General features: G+C 43.4%; 1 protein-coding gene across 4 annotated transcripts in view; it reads right to left on the bottom strand.

The window, feature by feature from the left end:
• Positions 1 to 23,322, bottom strand: part of MAPKBP1 (mitogen-activated protein kinase binding protein 1) — a 106,340-nt gene that overhangs the window by 21,460 nt on the left and 61,558 nt on the right. For 3 of the 4 annotated variants that reach the window (XM_076344644.1, XM_076344647.1, XM_076344645.1), the window contains exons 7-21: positions 22,364 to 22,501; positions 21,348 to 21,530; positions 20,720 to 20,737; positions 20,027 to 20,187; positions 17,503 to 17,692; positions 16,325 to 16,471; positions 15,209 to 15,393; positions 15,006 to 15,097; positions 14,494 to 14,619; positions 12,676 to 12,746; positions 12,110 to 12,231; positions 10,955 to 11,030; positions 8,741 to 8,852; positions 8,096 to 8,159; positions 4,996 to 5,121 (exon numbers count right to left, since the gene is read on the bottom strand). In XM_076344644.1, the coding sequence (XP_076200759.1) occupies positions 4,996 to 5,121; positions 8,096 to 8,159; positions 8,741 to 8,852; positions 10,955 to 11,030; positions 12,110 to 12,231; positions 12,676 to 12,746; positions 14,494 to 14,619; positions 15,006 to 15,097; positions 15,209 to 15,393; positions 16,325 to 16,471; positions 17,503 to 17,692; positions 20,027 to 20,187; positions 20,720 to 20,737; positions 21,348 to 21,530; positions 22,364 to 22,501 (1,811 nt within the window). The remainder of the gene's footprint in view (positions 1 to 4,995; positions 5,122 to 8,095; positions 8,160 to 8,740; positions 8,853 to 10,954; positions 11,031 to 12,109; positions 12,232 to 12,675; positions 12,747 to 14,493; positions 14,620 to 15,005; positions 15,098 to 15,208; positions 15,394 to 16,324; positions 16,472 to 17,502; positions 17,693 to 20,026; positions 20,188 to 20,719; positions 20,738 to 21,347; positions 21,531 to 22,363; positions 22,502 to 23,322) is intronic. The other variant, XM_076344646.1, reaches the window with a different exon arrangement.

Raw genomic sequence — 23,322 nt, 5'->3', positions numbered from 1 at the left:
ACATTTGAGTTTGTCAGTCTCCTCCTCTTTTCTACTGTCCATCTTGTCACTCTCAGGTTCTTGTGCCTAAGCAGGGGAATCTCAACAAAGTTCAAGCACCACAGTATGTTTGAGGTTATGCCATGTTTCATCTTATAAGGTATATTACATTTACATATGGTAGACAATATTAACTTTGGATCAGTAACTTTGATAGAATCCTTCTGCTTGTATTCATGATGGTTGTTTAAGGAGTTTATTGAGGAAGAAGGGTTGGATTATTAGACATTTTAACATCTAACTGGTTGAATACCTCACTATGATGAAGTGATACGGCAAGGCAAGATTATGTGTTTGCTAAACTCCTGCATGTACTGTCATTGGTGTAAATGGAGAAGGGAGGATTGCTATCAATGTGTTTTACATTACAAATAGAAAGATGGCCTCTGTCCGTCAGATGGTGACTGACAAAATTAGTAAGGGGGAAAAAAGTATGTTCCAATATCCTCAAAGGACCTGAGTAAGAGAATGCAAAACATATTTTGGAAGTCAGATGGGTGTTTTTTCATACCTCAGAGGAAGTGCCAAACAAATTATGAAGTCTCATCTGTCTGATACAAATGTAAAGTTATCTTGCATTATCCCAGCAAAAATTCATGCCCCCCTTCCACATCCTCCTTTTTACAACTCAAATATGCTTTTCAAACAGCCCTGTGACTTGAAGGAAGATAACTGAATGGGGTTTTCAAAAGGATCTTAGGCCCACTGACTTGAAACTGAGATGCTCCTGAAAATGGAACGTAGGTTAACAAGGTCTTAAGAGTTTAAACTGTTGTACTTGCCCAAGTCAATCCCTCAATTTGGGCTTTACTACTTTCTCCTTTCTTTCCCTGCCTTTCTCTGTGTCCTTTGGATTTTCTTCTAAGCCCCTCTGTTGCACACATCTCCTCAACACTCTTCCCCAGTTCTTGTTCATGCTTAGATGGAAGTCAGAGTAATGCAGGGTGAGGTTTCAAGCACGGGAGCTGCTTCCAAATAAGCACCACACGAGAACATTCTGAAGCAAAGGAATAAGACTTCTGGGTTTTGCTGAATTCCTGCTGAGAGCAGGTTCAGCCAAACCCCAACAAAGCATCATTATACCAGAATGAATGTTTCAGAGTAGCTATTCCAGAATAGCATGTACAGACATGTCCGATTCTCATGATGTGACTCAGAGCAAGGATTTTGATTGTCCTTTCTCTTGTCTTCTTCCTTTGCTGAGGAACTATCCCATTCTAGTACCATGCCTGGGTCTTGTTCTGTATGGATGGGCAGAGTCAGTTGCACTTCAGCTCCCAGTTTCTGAAGGGTCTGCCAGTACAGGGTAAATTGCAGGGAAGGACCTTCACTTAGAAAGTCTTCAGGACACATATACAGACTTAAAAGTGCCACACGTCTTTATGGAGTTCTAGTATTAAGACATCTGATATTAGGTACTTCGTATTCTTTTGCATGTCCTGAATTCAGCCCTTCTTTCTTTTCTTAAAACAAAAGAAAACGGACAAGAATGGCAACTACCCATTTAAAGAGGTATGTTATCAGCATTCCCACTCTGATCTTGTGCTACTTAAACCCTCAGCTTTAGGGGCCTATTTATGAAACTGTAACATCCTATGTGGTAGGGATCACTAGCAGACTGCCTCCCCCCCCCCCTCCCCCAAATGCCTAAGGGTTTTAAAAGAAAGTTAGCCTGCTTTTCCCCACAGAAAGATCACAGTGCTTCTGACTTCAGCGTTTTCCTGGTGTTATAACTGCAGTAGTTCAGCACAGATTCAGGCACCACTTCCGATCTGGCATCAAAAGCCTGTCCCATTCTGAGTCCTGGAAACTGCACAGCTTTCCTGGACTGGACCAAAGCCTCACTGAGAATTTGATAAGAAGGTCTTCTTTCCAAACATATCTGAGGGCACACAGTACTTCTTCAGCATACATATATTAGTTTTAGACAATTTAATTTGGATAACATTTTTATCTCCTGTTATTTATGAATGCTTCAATGCAATAGCTTCAATGAAAGTCACAGAAAAAGTTACTTTTAAAATTAAAATTAAAAACATAAATGCTCAGCTAAAACATTACTATAAGCCCTGCAAACATTCCACAGTAAAATGAATTTAAAACCTCCCTTCCAAAAATTTGAGACAAGCTTTTCTAAACAATAAATGCATACTCGGATCAAAATCAAAACTGTATTAAAAGGCCTTCCCATGGTTCCTTCTCTGAAAATATAAATGCCTCAAAACCCACATGTACCAGCAACATCAGCTGACTACAAGTTCTATTATCCCAAACAATCAAAGCTCCTTATGTTAGGCAGATGAGAGAAAAGTATGCATCTGCTATTATCACAACCAGAGGCAGAACTGAAAGGCTCTCAGGGGCACTATGGAGAACTGTGGGTCATACAGGTCAGATCAGTTCCAAAATAATCCAATGTTCCAAAAAGGCAAGTCAGAGAAACCCTTCAGAGGAGAAACTTTAGTCTCTCTAGAAGTTTTTGGAGGGACTGAAAAGGCTGGGATTCTTCAGTTTGGAGAGAAGGCTGGATGGAGAAAGGTTATGATAGAGGTTTACAAAACCATGGGGACTACAGATAGCTGGATACAGAACTATAGTTCACCAAAGCTAACAATATTCAGAAGCAGGGAGCTTTCAACGAAACTAGTAGGATTGTGATTTAACAGACAAAAAAAGTCCTTCTTTCCACAGAGAGCAGTGAACTCCTGGAACTTGTCACCATGGGAGGCTGCAGAGGCAGACAGTATTACAAAGTTCAAAAAGGATTTATACAAATTCAGTGGACAATGGGTCCATGACCAAATACTAAAGGGAACAGGCAAAGATGTACCTCCTAACATCCCCGATACAACAATTGAGCATGAGGCAAATGGACCACAAAGGTCCATATAGCAAGGCTCACACAGTGTCTCACTAAACAGCATCTTCCATTGCCACTGTGACAGGCAGAATACAGGGCTTCATGGAGCACTGGAGCACCCAGAAAGGCATTTTTACGCTCCAGATGTTATTCACCTGGGCCAATCCCTGCCCTGCCAGTCACAGCTGGATAGAAACAGCACTGTCCTGAATTGGAAATCTTCATCACCCCACTGCCTCCTCAGTTCAGTTTTGTTTCCCCAGTATTATTTTGATTATTCATCTTGTCATACGTTCATACTATGAAACTAGGAGAATGCATTACTACCCCCACAACATTTTAGCAATGCCATTCTAGAGAAAATATCATAGAAGAAATGACATATCATCAGGCAGGGACCTTTCTTATACTACTGTGGGTCCTTTTGAGACAACAGTTTTACACCACAAGGTGCAATCCCAGTCTCCACTGCAACCAGCCAGACTTTGGAAACACAACCAGAACAGGTACAGGGCACCTAGAAAACCAATCTTACTCAAGTTCATTAGTTTTTCTTCTCCCACCTCAGTAATGCTGGTCCAATAGGCTCTTCCTCCATATTCAGTCCCAATCCAAAATGCTCTGGAGTTATGTCTTTGCTGATCTCCAGTGACCACAGCGGTCGATCAAAACTGAAAACAAGCTTTCAAAGCTGACCAAACAAGTAGATTCCAGGCTTGCAAAGAGGTTACCAAACAAGTTTAATAAAGAGCTGGGCTTGGCGTAGCACTAACACCGCCCTTCAACAAGCGTCTGTGACGGAAACAAGTATCACCTAATGCAGAAGAGGACTGGGATTATCTGTCACAGGCTGAGCCTCAGTAGGGTAAGGCTGCAGCTGCTGGAATAATGGAGAGACTGCTATAAAAAGCACATTGCTTGACAGCTCCAGAATTTTGGCTAGAAAAAAGGCTTCCTCAGTTCTCCCAGCATCATTACCAAAAGCACTTATTAGACAAGACTTGTTTCAAGAATGAGCAGATCAAGACTTTCCCAAATGAAACTATGCAGACAGACTTGTTTCAACATCACTCGCTCCCAAAGGGAGTGGGAAGGTCCCTGTGATACTCTAACAACCAGTGTGGCAAGTCCTCCAATGCTTTGGCATTTTTATATCCAGAACTCAATTGGTAGTCATTTGGAGGAAGAAAATTGTGGGACATAGCATCAAAAATCTGTGTTTATCCTTTTTTCCCCACTTTGATCCCATATCAGTTCAGTCAGGACTCTCTCCTGCCTTGCTTACAGTCAAATTAGTCTCAGCTACTTACTAACTACAGAGAAACCAAACACATTACACTAATGATCCATAATCCCCTGTCAGTCTTGTTCTGTTTAAAAACAGGCTCTGTGTTTAAGCATCACTTTTTAAAGAAAGGTCACCAGATAAATTTAGATCTATTCCATTTGTAGGCTGTGGTAGTTTCTTTTTAGAAACGTCGTTTACCGAGCAAAAAATAATAATATGATTTAGCTGCTGAGAACTTTTCCCATGGAAATTATTTTTATATTTATTATTTATATTATAATTCTTTTTAGGTGACCTTTTTCAAAGCCTCTGGAAAATAGTTAACAAAGAAACAGCACAACTGTAAGGACTCCTTCAGAATTATGATCAACATGGCAAATTCATACAGCTCACAGGTATACTTCAGTACTGACACTGCAGAAAACAGCCTTTAAATTGCATTCACCCTAGATCCAGAGAACTTTATTCATGAAGGAGCAAGGCTCCCCTGGTGGAATGCTGTAGACCAGCCTCAGTATTGCTAGGTAAACTGTTTATTAAAGTTTTTGACCACATCATTAAGCTAAATTAAGACACAAGGGGCATTGCATACACATTGCAATCAGTGAAGCAACGCTAAGTCTGTCTGGAAGATCACCCCAAAGAAGAGGGGCACAAAAACCAGGGCAAATCCAACAGAAGAGTAAGAGAACTTTTGGAAGACACCATCAGAGAAGACAGCAGAAACCTTACAGTTGAATCCCAGTGCCACACTTTTCACATTAAACCCTACAAAACCAGCCACGTCTTCTCCATCTACTCCGCTCACCTCATGAGTCCAGCTGTCTTGTGTGGAGGAGACTTTTCTGCCTGCCTCCCTCTCTGTTTCATGTCAGACAGTCGCTGCCGCATGTTGATGGTCATCTCTGAGCTCAGACGCCAGATGAAGATACAGCTGAAAGAGAGAAAAGTGAGGCTGGGGTCAAGTCTCAGTTCAGTTTATTGATATTATCAATTCCCACTGCAGAGGCAAATGAGCCCTTCTGTCTGTGGCAGGGAGAGACACACGCAGAAACAGCTTCACAGAAACTCTATCCCATCACAAGCCTCATGACAAAAAGGTAAAACCTGCCTGGCAAAGACTGCCTGTGGGCGAGAGCAACTGCAGAGATATTTGCACAGACTCATCTCTGATCCTATACCTTTATTTGACTATCTGACCAGCTGCTGAAGGAAATGCCGTAACAAGTTCCTCCGTGGTCAGCAGGATAAGTGGAGCCTACAGATGTCCTTTGCATCCTCTAACAGCAGCTAAGCTGCAGCCTCTGATTGCAACTACCCCCATGGGCAAGGCTTTCCTAATGCCCGCTATCCCATGGAGTCTCTGTGGTGTATAATGGTTAAGCTTATGTGGCAGTACTTTTTGCAGTCAGGATACTCCTAATATTTTACCTGGATTCCCTCCAGGAACCTTCTAAGGAATTTGATTGAATTTGGTCAATGGATTCAAAAGTGTTTAAGAGAGGGAAACAAACAGTGTGATCTCACTGGTCTCATTTTCTTCAGAAATCTGGCTAAAAAATTTAAAAAAAGAAATTTCTCATCACATTAGAGAACACTGTATCTCACCTTCAGCTACTAGAAAGTAAAAAACCAGAGTTTTCCTTGAAATTTAACCTCAGTGCTAACTAATTCTTTTCATCTCACCCATCCTTCCTGTCTAGCTGGGTGCACTTACACTTATGTAGAAACAGAGGTGGTGCTTTTACCATCATTTATAAAATCCTGCACACTACTTCGGAATCCAAAGAGGATTTAACCAAGTTCTTCAAGATGCATCAGTGCCACCATACTCATGGGTACTGCAATTCACCAAGGAGTTTTCAACGAGGGGCTTTCCCCTCTTCCTTGCTAGTTTGTAAAAATTCATTTGCTCTGCCATTTTGAACAATGGCCATGAACTTTGGTCTCCTGGACCTGAGGCAAATGCCAAAAGCACCAGGACCCTGAATGCCTGCATCTTCTCCATTTTTTTCCTCTTATGAGAAGACATTTTAAAAGGTTTTATTTCCATGCCAGAAGAAAAAAGAAACCCCGCTTTGCAGTCTATGGAGATTTTAATGAAAAACTAAAAACTCCCTTCTTGCCCCCAGTGCCACTCCCTTTGCGACAAAGCTCAGGAGCATCACTCCCAGCTAGTGAAGTCACACACAGATGCTTCCCATCAACAGTGAACACGCTGTCCATCCTCCCGCCCGAGCTTTTCAGCCAGGACAAAGTGGTGAAGCACTGCATCTGGGAACTATGGCAACCCAGGGGCAGCCAGCTGCTTCCCTTCAAGCAGCAGCTCTCTCGAACGTAACAGCAACCATTATCTGCTGCTGAGAAAATACTGAAAAGCAGGAAACAAAATTCAGAAAGCAGATCTGGCTTGTTCATTTATCCCACCCCCACAGCTATCAAACCTAGAGATAAGCAGCAAACAGTATGAACTTGTAAATACATTAACATGCAACACAAAGCTCTACAGAAGCATGCTCCCACCTACCCCTTTTGCCGCTTTTTTTTTTTCCTTGCCACTTTTCTTTTTTCCTTGCAATACTTTTCTCACATGGGTCTCCCAGTCCTTGTGCCCTTCTCCATCTCCATTTCTCCTTCTAGTCTCAGTTTTATTCTTTGCACATGCTGCTGTGTGTGAACAGACTATTTTCCCCTGTTCTCCTTTGAAAAACACACTTTCTCCTCTCCTTACAGAGAAGGTCTTCATGAATCCTTTCCTCACTTCTCATCCACCTCCTCCACACCCTTAGTGAAGAAAACGACCCTTTCACTCATGGAAATGGTCAACAAGGGAACATTGCACTACATCACAAGGATCACTGGGGACCTCAAACCATCCATGTTTCTGGAGTTTATCAGAAATCCACAACAAAAGGACTCTTTTTTTTCTGCAACTTTTCCCCTAATCTATTTACACACATGAAAGGTAAAGAAAGAGGAAAACAAAATTATTTACTTTTTACTGATAGACAGAAGTAACCAACTGATGCAATTTAAGGTGATATATTGTATATTCTGTAACAACTCACCCTCTAAAACTCTTTTTCTGGTTCAGTTGTGGTTTATTAATAGAAAAGAGAAAGAAAGAGAGAGAATCTGGGTTGTTCTGTCCTCGAAATAGCACTCCAGGAACTATCTTTCTCAAAGGAGAAGTTTTATTCGGTTCAGCTGATTTAAGCATTCACTGATTCCAGAAGTAGTGGGTCCACTCACCTCTACAATCATCACATTAGGCATGCATTCTCTTTTTCCCCTTGGGCTCAGCCTGGTGATTATTTAAGCTTTTGGTGAGCCGATTTAGCTCACTAAATCAGCAGAAAACTCAGCTGGGGGGGGGGCTGATGTAGTGACCTGAATCAGCTTAATGAGGGGTCAACCGCACCACAGCTGACTTAAGGGAGAGGGGAAGAAGACCATATGGACAGGAGCAAAGAGTGGGGACAGGCCTGTCCCTTTTGCTGCTAGACAGGCTCATTCACTTGGTGAAACCTCACCATCAGGAGTACTGTAAGACAAAGTTTTGGCACCGCTGGTCAGAATATCACAAGCTGCATTACATTACAGACCTGAAGGCTAGTAAAGAAACAGGCCACATCCCTGTCTCCTTTCCAGCAGGGAATAGTACCTACACTCAGAAAACCACAAGGGAAGCACTTCACATGGGCATCTCATTCCACGGAAGGATAATATAAGCTCTGTGAGCTTTGCCAACAGCACACATTTAGGATTCAGAAACCTCTGAGGTTTCTTTGGAATTCATAAAACATCCCTCATTAAAAAAAAAAAAATTCTACCTTCCTTCAAGACACACTTTAAATCCAGCGTCAGATGGCATGAACTGATATCACAAACAAGCAAACCCCTCTTACCTGTCACCAGAAACAGAGATCAGATGTTTGCAGTCATTACTGAATTTCATTCCGGTTACAATCTCTGTGTGAAATAAAGCACAAGAAAAAAAACCTTCCCTGAATTATGCCAATGGGCAGAAGAGATCATTAGCCAAATAGCCTATCTGTGCTCAGCAACTCAAATTCTGATTAAGGTCAACACACTTCACAGATCAATATGCCCCAATTACCATAACCATTTAACAAAGAATCTAGGCTTGACATAGAAAGGGTATCCCATGGCAAAATAAGCACAAAGACTAAAGTCTCTTTTTGCCTATAATAGAATAGCCCCTGCATGGTAGGAGCTGAGGGTGTATCATAACGAAACTTAATATATGCTGAAAAAACACAGACTACCTTATAGGCTATTAGAAAAACTGTGTAAACAAATACATGGCCTGACAGGTGAGTGTGTGCTTGTGTTTTGCAAAGCAAAATGAGGTCTGAAAAAAGTTGCAATTGCAATGAAATAAGCTATTACACTTCATCCAACCATAACCTACTCCAAAATATCCATTGGGTAAACTTCGGTGGGGAGGAACCTTCAGAAAGCTTTGACTAGACCCTGCTATATAGTCATCAGCAGAAAAAAATGCATTTCCAGAAGTTTATGTGCCTTACCTGAATGTCCATACATGGTTGCAACACACTCGCCAGAATAGAAATCGAAGATGGACAGGTTCTTGTCAGAACAACTCGTTGCAATATAAAGACCAGAGGGATCCGTTTGCACCTGGTTTAGGAGGTAAAAGAAGTGCAAAGATCTGGTGAGAAAGTGCCTTCAAACTGCATGAAAATGGTCCAGAATACCCAAGACAGTCATAGTAGTTAAAAAAATAAAATGCAAGTAGCTCCCACAGGACTCCAACTGAGTACCAGGCTATCCAGCATCCCAGGACAAATCTCCAACCTAAAATATTAAAACTATCTCCAACCTAATCAGAGACTAAAGGCACTTATGTTAAATGCCTTCATGACTGTGAAGGCACCACCACCAATGGACAGACTTATACCTCTCTCTCCTACCTCCTTTTAACTACTGGGGTATTTCTTTCTTCTGTCTTAAGATCAAAACAAAACAAAACCGCACACACACCAAAACACCCCCCAAAAAAAAAAATCAGAGCTGAGAGACTTAAATGAAATATTAAGACTCCAATCTTGAGGAGAGAAACCAAAGAAGAACTCAACATTGCAGAGAAATTGTGTCTGATAATGATGCTGTCAAATCTCCAGCATTTGCAACTCATGGTTTTGGGTTGTTTTTTCTTTTTTTTTTTTTTTTAATATACACCCATTTGTTGCTTTATCATGGATCAAATATAGAACCCCCTCCAAATGCCTCACTAGGTCTAAAGCAGCACTACACAGCAAATACAGTCACCGTCACCAAATGTCCTGCTTTGTCCTTTGTAGAACTTTAAGGAACTGAGAGTGAAAATGTCTGTTTTTTGAGGGAGATGTGGTATTTAAACAACGATAACTTTTTTGGTTATGTTTATTTTGTTGCTGTATCTTTTGCTTTGCATGTACTGTTTGGGTTCTACTTGTTAAACTGCAGTGTATATTGTGATCTCAGAACAACATGCCAAGAAAGTTTAAATTCCAGAGACAACCATAATCCCTTGGTTACATAATTGTCCTAAAAATGAACAAAGCAACATTAAAAATAATTGAGATTCCCCACTTCAGCTACACATGAAAAAACCACAAACATAAAGGATATTAAAACCAAAAAATCCAGCTCCCAGCAACATTTCGTTGTTTGTGGTCTGAGAAAGATATAATCAAGCACCTGAGCTTACCAGCATCAATTTTTCATTTTCATTACTCTGGCTCATAAAAAATTTTATAGGAATTATAATAGGCAAAGAGAAAGAGAAAGAGAACTCCTGTAAAACAGGAGAGGTGACACTGAACAAAGCTGTTTGCTTTCCTCTCCCATTTTACCCAGTTATTTACACCCATCAATAATACTGCTGGCCTGTGCAGCTGAACAGAAATATTTGGTTTAAAAAGTAGAAAAATTATCAGTGAAAACAAATACAATGAAGAAGTTTGTTTGGCAACTTAACCCAAGAGATATTTTGGTTGTGTCAATTGGTCTTCCTCCTTTAAAGACAAGAATGCAATTCTTTCACATCCCAATGTGCTGGCATCACTCTTAACACTGAATCTTGAATGCACGTGGTTTACCAGGGGAAGCCCAGGACAGTGGCAGAAGCAGGCATGCTACCCTACCCCAAGGCCTGGATGCATTCAGCAGGTGGGAAACATGAACAGACTCTAAGCAGTACGAGGCTTGTCCAGCACTCCAAGACCTGAAGAATACAGGCTTTTCAGGGTAGATACTACTTAATTTCATCAACTCAGAAAGAGTTTCACTTGTATTTGCCCTCTGGCAACCACAAATTTCTCAAACGCTGATCAACAGGCAGCTCCACCTTAAAAATCCTAACAAAAATAGTCAAGAAAGCCAGAATGAGCTCTCTGGACCAGAAAGTAAAGGATTAAAGTAAATGGACTAAATCATCTCCTGACAGATACTGGTGCAGTTCTATTTGCTTTTACAGCATGGGCCTGTGCCTCACTTCAGAAATAGGACAGAGAGAGAAGTTATAGATCAACTTCAGCATTCATTGACTCTTTTCCTGTTACCAGCCCTTAAGGATGGAGGTAGGAGGAAGCAGCAGCAGGATAAGGGACAAAGTATGGAGCAAGCAAAAAAAAAAGAAAGTTCCTGTGTTCAGATCTGTATTTCATTTTCTTAGCCCTGAACTGCATTCAGAAGAGCTGGAAAAAAGGAAAAGGGAAGAAAGAAAGAAAACAGCTTACTTTGATGAGGGTGCCATCTTCTCCTTGAGATCCCTTGTAAAGCTTCTTCTGCTTCCCACTGCTTATGTTGAAAACCCTGAGGGGGACGACATAAGACAACATTGGTCATTTTGCCTGGGTACTGCTCTGTGGCTCTTGTCACCAAGATCCTTTTCTCTTTCTGCTCCTCATTCCACATGAGATACAGGGAACGGGGCCAAGCCACAGGAAGTGGAGAAATGACCTCTGTGAACTATAACCACCAATCATCTAAATGGTTCAAGAAACAACCGCAAAAGTAATGTAGGGGCCCAAGACTGGATGATACGGTATCAAGCAGGTTATCTGAATTAAAATTGAGGCTTGATTCTCAAGCCGATAATCAAGTATAGCATCATGGCACTGAAGGAGAGGTCAAATGGGAGGGAGAAAACCTTGCCATGCCTTGTAATGGCTAATGGTTATGTAGCAGGAATGGCTCTTAATAAGCTTCAGTCAGTCCTCCCCGCTATAAAAATACCTGTGACTCCTTCATACTAAAGGAAAGGGTTAAGAGAGCAAGACCCTTTATTTACATTAGAATACAAAAACAAATTACATTCAGCAGCAGTATTTAGCTATGACCAAAACTCTCAGCATCTCACCCAGATACAACAGGACGAGACACACAATTACAGAGAGTCTCCTTTGCTTCAAAGGTAGAAGCAAACAGATCGGAGAAATGGATAAAAAGGGAGCAGAGAATGGATTCCACTTGTCCAAAGATAGTCACACCTAGCTCAATTTTAGGTTCCTACAGTCCCAGCTATTCCACAGGACCTCAGAGCTTCTCATTAAACGTACCTTTAAAATACAAAAATTACCACAGCGCAAGTTCTTGCCCCACAGCTCAATGATGTGCCAAGGAAGGCACATTTGCTCTCCCAGTAGAAAGGCTTTGCTCTACAGAGCAACCCAGCAAGAAGCCAAGAGTCCCATGGGCATTTGCATATATCTACAGCTTTTTATCAGCGAGGGGAAAGGCGAAGTTCAACCTCACAGAGTGTGAGGTGAGGCCTCAGATCTGTCTGAATATGCTGTGTCAAAGAACCTAGAGGAACAATGATGGAGATGGGACCGTCTTGGCCAACTCATTTATGACTGCAAAAATATTTTCAAGACAAGAAGTAATCTAACCTGATGTTACGATCCTGGCATCCAATAGCTGCGTATTTCCAGCTGGGGTCCACATCCATGTCATACAGAGTGGTCTTCCTAACAATGTGATGTGTTCGGGTAAACTGAACCCCTTCTCCTGTCTAAGCATATGGGTAAAGACTGTGTCAAAATCAAGCAGTTAACCCATTATTAAAAACTTCTAAATACAGATGAGTCCTCTCACACAGCCAGCACAAACCAACCCTTCCCACTAACCAGGTCTGCTGGGACTGGAGGCACAATGAACTCCTCTCCAGCCCATACTCTTTCACCGCTCCTCACAATAGCCCTGGCAGCAAAAGAAAAGCAGATATCCTAACAGTTCTTTACTTTGCATCTTGCTGAGAGAGGTCAGGCTGGGAGCAGGTGCATGCTTCACAGAACTAGTTCTCCGAATGTAATCTCTTGCATTGAGTCAGTGGGAGACACTGAGGCTGAAATAGCAACAAGCTCATATAGAAACTCTGATATCACTCTTTAAAGTAGTTCCTTTGTGGAGAGATTATTAAAAAAAAAAAGTGCACAAAAAGCTGTAATAAGGTTACCTTCTGCGCAGTGCGGAAATAAATGCTCTTGTCTGCCCCACAGCTTATCATTCGCACTTTCCCATCATTGGCTGGAACAAAAAGGCAGGAGCCGATCAAAAGATAAACACAAATACAAGGTGGAGGAAATGTTTCCATTTATACCACTGCTCATTTATTCCAGCCCTGATTAGCTAAGACTGACTCCTACCTAAGCAGCAGGATGCTGCAGCAAAACAGAAGCCCCTTCTCAGAACAGCATTTGTTAATGCTCAGAATGCATGAGGCCTTAATACAGAGGCTTTACACAACAGATTAGGATGTAATTCTGTCTTCTCCCCCAACAGTATGCTCACGTGCTTGTTCTCCATGTGCCACAGCACTCTGTGGCGATATGACAGCTTCACACCCAGTATGAGCTGAAAACGGGCAATAGGCACTTTTCAGTCCTCAAAGTCAGTCACATGTGTCTTGCTGCCCTTTCTTACAGCAGGATCAGGCTTTCCTTCTTCCCTTAGCACTCTTTTGTAACCCATCTGCTCCTTCAGCAAAGCAACACCTTTTAAAACTCCATGTATTAAAAATGGATCTGATATCATCCAAGTCCACTTGAACTGCAGCCACTTAGAGCAGGGCTGTGCTTAGCTCAGAGACTAGCACAAAGGCCTTCGCTGCCAGGGCCTTGAGTGCAGTTCCCTCATCTCCTAGGAGTTTAGCTGGCTGCATTCAAGGCTAGCTCACTGATAAGACAGACCTGTCAGAGAAACTTTTGCTGGCCTTGGAGCTCCTTGAGAAAAAACTTGTAAAAGCCTCACAGCGGCTTCGAGGAGCCTCTGCTATGAAGCTTCAGCAAGGTCCCTGCCCTTCACTTGGGAGCTACTTTCAATCTGAAGTTCTCATCCTTGAACCCCAACTGAGCTACACTGCAGCAGCATTGCAGCCACACCTGTGCCTGGCCACATACCCTGCTGATCGAATCCTGACCTTGACCCATGGACTCAGCTTCCTGATTTGAACTCGAACCTGCCTTGCTGCTATGGGCTTGCCTGACAGGCACTGAACTGTGGCCAACCCTGCTCACTGTCTCCAGACTGATCCTGACCTTGAACCGCTAACCTGTCTTATCACTATGGATTTGTCTGGTGATCTGGACTACTGGCTGGATCTAGTTACTGTCACTGGACTTGATCTGTTCCACCTTGTTCAGGTACTGTGGGACTTTCCCACAGTGTGGCCACTACCTTTGCCTGCATTCCTGTCACCCTTGGCTACTGGCTCCCCTGGCAGAGCAGCCAACCCTTGTTGTTCCCCGACAATAGCACAACACACCACACTGATGTCTGACCATCAGTAGTAACTGAGTGCTGGGGATGCAGTGTGCTCCATTACCATGAATGCAAAGTCTTACACTGGTTTGCAATGACAAATTTACTTATGACTAGTTAATCCCAAAACATTTTTTGTGGGTTTGGGGATTTTTTTGGAGGATGACTGTTCCACAGTTCTCCTCACTAAGAACAGCGTGTAGCCATCTGACATCAGTTAAAGGGAGTAAATCATTACAGAAAGCAGCTTTCCAAAGAAATGCTGAGGACTTCAATCAGGAGAGGTTTTCTGAGTGGGGAGGAAGGAGAGGAGAAAAAAACAAAAGGGAAAAGAAGGCAAGTATCGTCAAATATCACCTTCTGTTAGGACTGCAGCTACAGAAGATGACAAAAACACAGCTGCAGCTTCAGCCTGGCCTAAGCCAGTGTTTAAGCAGTTAAAATTACTTTACAGCCACAATGGGACAACAGCAGTGCTCAAATCCAGCTTTGCAGGGAGGCCATGATTCTCTACCTGCAAACTTCACAGCAGTGATGGAAGAAGAATGTTCATCCAGGGTCTGCTGCAGGCTGTAGTCCTTTCCAGCATCCAAGACATGAATCAATCTATCCCGACTGGCTGAGGCTAAGAGCTTTAAGCCTGTCAGAAAGTTAAAAAGAGTGCAAGACCATTACTAAAAAGTCATTTGCTCTTCCAGTCACTATTTTAAAACAGCTTCTCAAGTCATCTTTGGGACAAAACATTATACTGTAGCTATCTGCACAGATGCACACAAAGGAACGCCCCTGGATTTTACACTATAAGTACAGACAGAACAAGTTTCAATCTCAACTTGCAATATTCCAAGGAAAAATATGAGAAAGAAGCCTTTTTCAAAGTCTGGCTCTACTGGCCCAATGCTACAAGCCTGCTCTGAAATCCAGGAGTAGCTCAGCACTGAAAGTTCTAACATACCATGGCTGGACATTCTGACTTGCTCAACAGTACATTCACATGCAAAAGGGAAGAAGCTCAATTGCATTTACCTGTGTCAGGTTTGGAGTACTCCAGACATAGGATCTCAGAGTCATGGGCTTCCACCTTCAGCATTTCCCTCAGAGACTGCAACTCATATATCCTAAGACACAACATGGCTGATTTCAGTATGTTTAATAAAATCAGCAAGACCTGGTTTTGATTCTCATGCCTGCCCAGCCCGCAATCTGCACAAGAAGCTCTATGGGATTACCTGAGAGTGCCTATCCTGTCCCCCGAGGCCAGGTGCTCCCCACTGGGACTCACACAGACAGTGCGTATCCCCACCTTCGTATCCATCACTTGTGCATCAGCTTTGTCTGCACTTCCTGCTGAGTTGTAATCAGTGTCCAGAAGTACCTGAGTGTTATTATCTACATAGATGATTTTCATCAAGTCCTGGGGATACAATACACCCGGAAATATTAACTAGTTACAAAATACTAAAGTGAAGCACCTGCCTTAGAAACTGGGCTCCTGGCCAACATACACACTTCATTGGCAGTAATGCTGTAATTGGTGGGATCTTTTAGCTAGGAGCAAGCACTCAGCCCCTTCATATTGTAGGATGAAAGTTTCACAGCTGTGTCTCATGATCGCCCTTTGCAAAAGATTCCCTTTCAGGCTAGAAACTAACAGCATCTCCTGCACAACAGACAAGGTCTGGGATTAGTGATTACAAGGTAGTAGGGGACACAGCAGGAATCTGAAAGACTTCTAGGGATCATCCAAGTCAGCCCACGCCTTTTGAAAAATGACAGAAAAAGCAGGAGCTTTTTCCACCATCAGCAGATTGCTGAGAATGGGCAGGTCAGGGCTGCTGCGCCCATGGATCTTCCAACAGAACTGAGAACAGAAGCAAACGTCCATAAGTAATCACTGTTCTGTATGAGTATCCTCCCTCTTATATAGAGTAAGTGAGTGTAAACTGTTTCTCATTCAATTCTCCCAAACCTCTGCCTCATTTAATGCACCTTTTCCAAACAAATCTTAAAGTGGTTACACATTACAGAGATGCAGAAAAAGAGAAACAGCTCTCCTGAAGCATATGGCATGAGGTATTCTGGAAGAGACTAAGCTTGGCAAATCCTTGGGTGGTTTATGGAAAAAGCAATAGTCCCCAGGGCCATTTCAGACAAACTGTCTTTCCATCTGATACTCCCTTCATGTTTCTTCAGGTTCATACATTTTACCAGTCTTGTGCTCTGTTTACAGAGAAGCTTGTGTTGACTTAGAGATCCAAAGAAGTTTGGGCTTTAACTTGGGAATACCCATGCATGAGGAAGAGCAACCCCAAGGGCAAGGAGGTGATCAAAACCTGGGATCTTACATTGCTGAGGATGTTGCGGTGAAGGGCTGTGCCGTGAATGTTGGAGCTCTCGGTGTTCCACAGACGAATAGTGTTGTCAGAGGAGCAGGTAATGAAGGAACCAGGGGGGAGGCATGACTGATTGTTGTCTTTCACCTCTGGATACATCTAAGGGCAGGTAAAATCAACCCCTGAATGAGACTGCCTGGCACCTGGCATCCTAGACACTGGTAGCACATTTCAAAACAAAATGAGATAAAAGGGCTGTCCTCTCTGTTTTGTAAAGGTGAGAGCCAGCCAGTTCTCCTAATGAAAACCTGTTTGCAGACCAGGGCTTCATATTCACTTCAAACAAATGCTCACTGAGCTTCCCTGAATGTAGAACATCTGCTTAAGAAGCGTGCAACAAGCCAGCATCCTTTGTTTCTAACAGTTCAAAGACAGCACCTCAAAGACCACGCAATAACGACCATGCAACAACCACCTTGCACTGTTGTTTGCAACTTTCAACTACTACTGTCGATTTATAATCCAGAAGGAAAGGGTGAGATGCAATTAATAAATAATAACAAAAAGAGTCCTCAACCTCTTCCCACTTTCTTTCCACTTCCCCCTTTCCTGACCACTGTTGGACACATTTCAATGTATTAACAATTACATTGTTTCCTATACCTCCTTTCCTTCCCTCTGTCCCTCTGAGGGAAAGTCAAATAGACAGACTGGAAGATGACAGCCACTTGAGAGGTTAATTCCAGATGTCCTCATAAATAGGTTAAGAAGGATCAAAGTTGAGATCTTATCACTTGTTTCATTCCTTTGACTTTGGAGCACTTGCTCACGACAGACCTCAAACAATTTTTTTTGAGGTCAGCAGTAAACTCTTGTGCATTTTGTGAAAGGAGCCCCTGCATTCAGCTTTGACCAGTTCTGCTTCTTCTCCCACCTCTCACCTTTTAACGGTGAGATTTTTTTTCCCAGTAACACACTGCATCTAACGCATTTGGTCCACCATTGCAGTGCAGCCAAAGAACTGTTCCCAGCTCCAACTCAAACCCTGTAGCAACCACACTACCACAGGAGGAAATTTGAGTCAATTCTTTCTCTCTGCAGTAAGTGTTTGCATTCAAATTTGGCAGCTCTTCAGATGACTTCCTCAGCTGCAACTTGCAATCCAACACTTGTGTCTGCAGACAACGTACCTCAATGTTCCACACGCAGGAAGAGTGGTACAAAGCGGAGTACACCTTGCCCACTTTCTTCGGGTCTTTGACATCCCACACATACAGGCTGTGGTCATTGTATACACAGGAAAGCCACTGGTTGGTGGGGTCAAAGGTCAAGGCAATCGTGTCTGGATACTTCGCATCAGCCATACCAGAGAAAAGACGACTGCACAAAGAGACAACAACAGTCTGGTTAACTTGCACTCTCTTGGGAGTCAGAGCAAGGAGGTGAAGCATGAGAGCTCAGATTCTCCACAGGGCACTGGCGAGGTGAACAATACACTGTGGCATATATAGGTAGAGAGAGTAGCTGGCTGGGAAGACCTTGTCTCTTGAACCACCAGAGTCCCAAAAGAAGCCTGAAAGTCCCATGGCAAAAGTCATTCTCCTTGCCATCCAACCCAGAGTCCCACCACAGACAGGCAATTGACTGTCCCTGAAGAAGGACCAAACAGGACACTTGATCATCGCTGGACATCATCATCATTTACCCCTTGGTAAAATCCAAGTCATAATCTCAAAACAAAGGGGAGAGAGGATCATCTTTTGGTGGGTACTGTATTTTGTTTACTGATTGCAGGAACTGCTCTTGTGTATGACCAAGCAGAAGAGTACTGCACTCAAAAGACAGGAGCACACCAGCACAAGGGACAAAGGAATGATTCATTTCAGCAGCCGCTTGTCTGACATGCTTCCCTTCCACCCCCGCCCCACACACAGGCCAGCTTGGTGCTGCTTGCAGCAGCTCATGAGAGCTCAGATTCTCCACAGGGCACTGGCGAGGTGAACCATACACTGTGGCATATATAGGTAGCAACTGCAGATGGGTACAGTCCTTTCTAGATAGGCAAGCTCTCTGATGCAAACTTAAAAAGAGTAATTCTGCAGAACAAGGAAACACCCCCAGGTTAGACGAAAATCACACAATGTGAACCCTGTATCTTCTCTACAGGAGTCCCCTGTTAAGTCCTGCTGCCATGCACGTAAAGAAGGAGCTGCTCTCTTGACCTGAGGTGAACATAGCCATCCCACAATGCTGCTAATGGTATCGAATAAGGTAATTATAGCCAGAGTGCCAGGGTGTTGAGAGCAGGTAATTTAAAAGGACTGATGGAGATGCAGGGATGAGGGACAAAGTGCATGTAGCACACCAGACAATTGGAGCCCTGCTTCTGCAACTGCAAAGCTTTGAGGGCTTGAAGAGCACAGCCCAGATCCTATCGAAAAATCAAGTCATTGATACAGTTGTGGGCAGTTCATTGCGGGCAACTGGCATCCCACAGACAGGCTCTGGCATGCATGGGAATATAAGGAGTCCTGTGTTTTCAAGCTTCTTTGGAAGTAATTTAAAAAAAAAAAAAAATTTAAGATTGTAATCAGCGCTACAAATGCATGTTTAAGAATCACATGAATATTTCTGCTAGACTGATGCAAGAGAGCGGCAGAGAGTATTTTTAAAGGGTTCATGTATACAGTTGCTTGACTTTAGCACTACCAGAAACTGGTAATATTTTCAATTGAGAGAGTTCCTTTTCCAGCTCCCTTACTGGAATATCATTATCTCCCACTGATCTTCTGCAGGAGGACTATACAGTGCACTGTTTGAACCTTTACCTCATGTTCCCAAGAAAAGTTTAGAGAAAACCTGTTGAGACACAAGAAAGAAAAGGAAAAAAAAAAAAGAAAGAAAAAAACCAAAAAAAAGAGTATATATCTGTAGACGTGGGAACTCCAGATATCCAGTGGAATGATGGCTGGTGGATTCATACACCTTTGGATTTCTTTCCCCACTAGTGACAGAAGTAAAAGAGGGCAACAGAAGGAAACTGGGAAAGCCTCCAACCAGGATTGGCAAACAGCAACACATGAAAGGTTTTCTCCAGCATAAGCCTCTGCAAGCCGGCAGACAGAACTGTACAGAAATCACATTACCCATCTCAGAAGGTGAGAAATAGAGAGCCAAGGCAGAAGATACTGGACCAAGGTAGGAAAACAAGACAACAGAATGCACAAAACTGAGGGAGAAGAAAGACTACAGACAATAGTAGGAGATTTGGGTCTATAAAAGATTGCAAGGGAGCCTTGAAAAAGTGCCCCATGAGAGCCTGGGCATCTCTTAGCAAGATCATTATATTGCTATGGAGGAGAGTCTTCAGCCCTTACCAATGACAAGCAAAGGATGTGCCATGGTACAGGAACAACTGTAGTGTGCCACAACATCCTGTGCCCTCTGCCTGCTTGCTCATAGCAACCAATGTCAGAAGGCCACCAGACACGAGCAATCCCAGGGAGATGAGGCGCAAGATATGCTGTGTAGTCCAGCAACCAGCTTTGGGCTGTAGCCCAGCCATGTAAGGCAAGGCTGCAACAACTCAGGGAGATCTGCAACAGGCTGCCAATTTAAATCCATAAAAAGAGCACACTCCAGATGGCAAAGGTCTGGGGAACAGTTCTAACCCCCACAAGCCTCCCTTGCTCCCTTCCACCCTCTCCACAGTACCTGGCCTCAGTCACACTTGCGATGTCTGTTCCCAGGAAGTGCGGTTTTGGCAGTGTGGTGACAAAGTGAAGGTTCAGAGGGTTGAAAATCCGCACGGTGCCATCAGCGCAGCCACAGAAGATGTAGTCATGATTCACAGAGATGCAGTTTGCCACAGTGGTCTGAGGAGAACACAGCACACAAGAAGGCGAATAAGCAATGCGCTCTCACTTCAGAGGTCGCCAGAAACACGACAGGGAGAATAGCAAATTGACAGACAAAGGAGTCATGGTCAGAAGAGCTGAAGTGAAGTCAAGCCCTGGGAGTAAGGAAAAGCCTAAAAATCCAATTTTCCTTTCTGAGGAGCTTCCCAGCCAAGGTCCATTGCAGATTCCAAGTGGTTAAGGAAAAAGCTCAGTTCCTCTACTACCCACTGTGGTGGGAGGTCAGCAGAGCTACACATTTGCTCCAGCTGAGTCTTACGCTGAACATTGTTTTTTGTTCCTCTGTGACATTCGGTACCACTGGCAGGCAAGCAGCACCTCACCCTGTACTAGCACGCCAATACATTACCTGTCACAAGGGGATAAGAAAAGAAAAAAAATGAATTTTCTTCCCCCTCCCACTGGGATCTGTACAAATGGCAGAAAATGGTACAAAATGGAGTGTAGTGATAAGGGGATGAGTTCAATGCAAAACTTTTTTCCAACTTACTGTGAAGCTGTCTGTATTCTGAGCGAGAGTGAAAGGCAGATTTTAGAGAGGAAAGGAAAGAAAAGAAGAGGCATTTCACTTGAGTGAAAGCGTGGAAAGATTTTTCCCTTGATTTTAATACACTGGATCCTTTCATGTGGGCATCTTACATTCAATTGAAAGGAAAATAAGCACAATCAAATTCTTAGCTATGGGCCAACCTGGTGGTTTAGAATAGCCAAACCAGCTAGCACCTTGGGAACCTGCATTTGAGATGCACAAGCCAAGTAAGACACTGCAGAGTGGGTAGAAATCAGAATCCTTCTAAAACTCCTACTTGTCCAGGCCAAGCCAGGAGGGACAACACAGGGCTTGCCAAAGCTACATCAGGACACTGCTTTGCCAGAAGGGCAGTAGCTGTAACGCTAAGGCTTGAGAATGAAAGAGCCTCAATGATTAATAAAATCCCTTTGCCAGGAAGCAACACTATTTTTGCCTGGCCTTCCAGAATAAATCACAAAGTGGCAGAGGCCCAATGACTTTCACTGCTGGTGGTCAGCTTGCGTTCCCTGAGTGCCCTTATTATTTGTTTTTCCTGCTCTGCTTCAGCAGGCACAAATACTGCAGGACAGGAGGATATAAAACTCACCCTCAGCTCCACCCACTTGTCTAGCAGCCTTTTTTCATTGAATTCACAGAGCAGGCCTGAGGATGTGATACAGAAGGTGCTGTCAGCTTTTTTGCCCCTTCCACACGCCACGTCTGCAAAGAAGTTGTTCCTCAGCTCTCCAAGCAATCCTGAGCGACCTAGCAAGGGGACTGTGGCATTGACCTACCAATAAAAAAGTTTATTAGAAACAGGGCAAGGCACTCCAGGCAGACAGACATTTTTTAGAACATCAACCCTTGAGTGCTGAAAGGCCTCAAAGAAAGAGAGCTGCAAACAGCCTACAAGGAGAGGTAGTGACACGTCTTACTTGCTGCAGACCCATTGGTTGCACAGTGTATTGAGACCATCAGTATTAGCATGTCAGTGGAACAGAACACTATTAGTGCCACCAAAACTGCGCATCCAAACACATGACCCAGAGACAGCAGATCAATCACTGGAAGAACCACCCTTCCATGGCCAATCTGTGATTTATACCAAATGCCAAAGCAGGGTTCAAGCATGAAGTAGGAACATCTGTTCATGAGCATGCAGAAAAATTATCATGTGGATTCTTCTCTGGGGGACAGAATCCAACAGCTAAAAGTTTAAACACTTTAGTTGACGCTTCAAAATAACACTCACAACCTTTTGAGATGCTCATACCAACATCAAACAGCTCTCCCCACCTCTGTGATCCAAGTTGTTCAATGACTGCAGCTCTTTTCTAGTTTTTTTGCCCTTCAGTATATGTGACTACTAAAGAACAAGCATGCTGCTATACAACTCCAGGAGCCATGCCCCTACCTCAATGCAGGATAAGACAAGCTTTTGGTGCCTTTTGGTGCTACCAGCCCATGGGGAGACTGAGACTTGAGAGCCAGGGTGGAGGGCTGTCCTTGAATCCCACCAAAATCAAAGAGTTCCCACTTCCCACAGCTCACTGAGGCAAAATCCACCCCGCCATAAGATGGAAATGCCTGTTCACAGCTTGACCTTGGTGCACCTTCTCTCACCTTGGAGGTTTTGCTGTCATCCAGGTACCAGAACTTGATGTGTCGATTTCCAGCAGTGACAAAGTAACTGCAGTCCTCCGAGAATGACACAGCTGTCACTTTACTTGAGACTTTGTTGGCTGCCACTACAATGTTTTTCTGGAAACATAATTGTTTAGATGGCTTAATTTCTTTGCTCAGAAGCAAAGGAAACTCATTTCAATTACAGGCACATATCCAGTACAAACGCTGCAGCAGGGAAAAGACGAGGCCCAAACTGCTCCCCCTTCGTCCGTGAATACAATCTTCCCAGCATTAGCTGAGAGCATTGATTTGGCAGATAGTAATGTAAATTCACATTTACATTCAGTTCCACTTCCACGTTGACTGGGATCTAGAACAAATTAGCAGGCACCAGTGCCTGCAGGAACTTGCTGTCTGAGCCATGACAAACATGTTGGCTTCACAATCACCGGGAGCTCAGAGCAAACCCATTTCCCTTTCTAAACAGCAAAAGCATATGTAGGCCAGCACAAGGAGAAGCTCTCCCAGCCTCCAGGCAGCAATAAGGGCAAGGCACTCAAGATGGGGAACAGGTATTTTCCGCAGGGAAAACAGTACTGGTTCCTCCATAAATTCTCTCTTCTCTTTAAAGACATGACAATTTATCAAAAGACCCAAAACACAAAAACACCATGCCTGTATTGGAAGGGACAAAGCAAAATCTGCTACACATCAAATATGCACCTCAAAACGTCAAAGTTTGGGAAAGGAAGAAGAACACGGCAGGGACAGAAAACAGGAACGGACACTGCCCAAGCAGAACGGTCAGATGGCAGGAGCTCCCTGCCCACAATACCAGCACTCAGTTTTCCTCCCCCTGCCTTTCCCCGGGGATTGGTAGAAGTGAGAATAAAAAAGTTTTCCTCTCTGCCCATGGTGGGTTTTCAACCATGTAGCACATGGTTGACAACAGTGCA

The sequence above is a fragment of the Aptenodytes patagonicus genome, chromosome 7 (assembly GCF_965638725.1).
Source record: "Aptenodytes patagonicus chromosome 7, bAptPat1.pri.cur, whole genome shotgun sequence".
Taxonomy (NCBI): domain Eukaryota; kingdom Metazoa; phylum Chordata; class Aves; order Sphenisciformes; family Spheniscidae; genus Aptenodytes; species Aptenodytes patagonicus.
The sequence above is the reverse complement of the archived record's forward strand: the minus strand, read 5'-3'. Positions and strand labels throughout refer to the sequence as shown.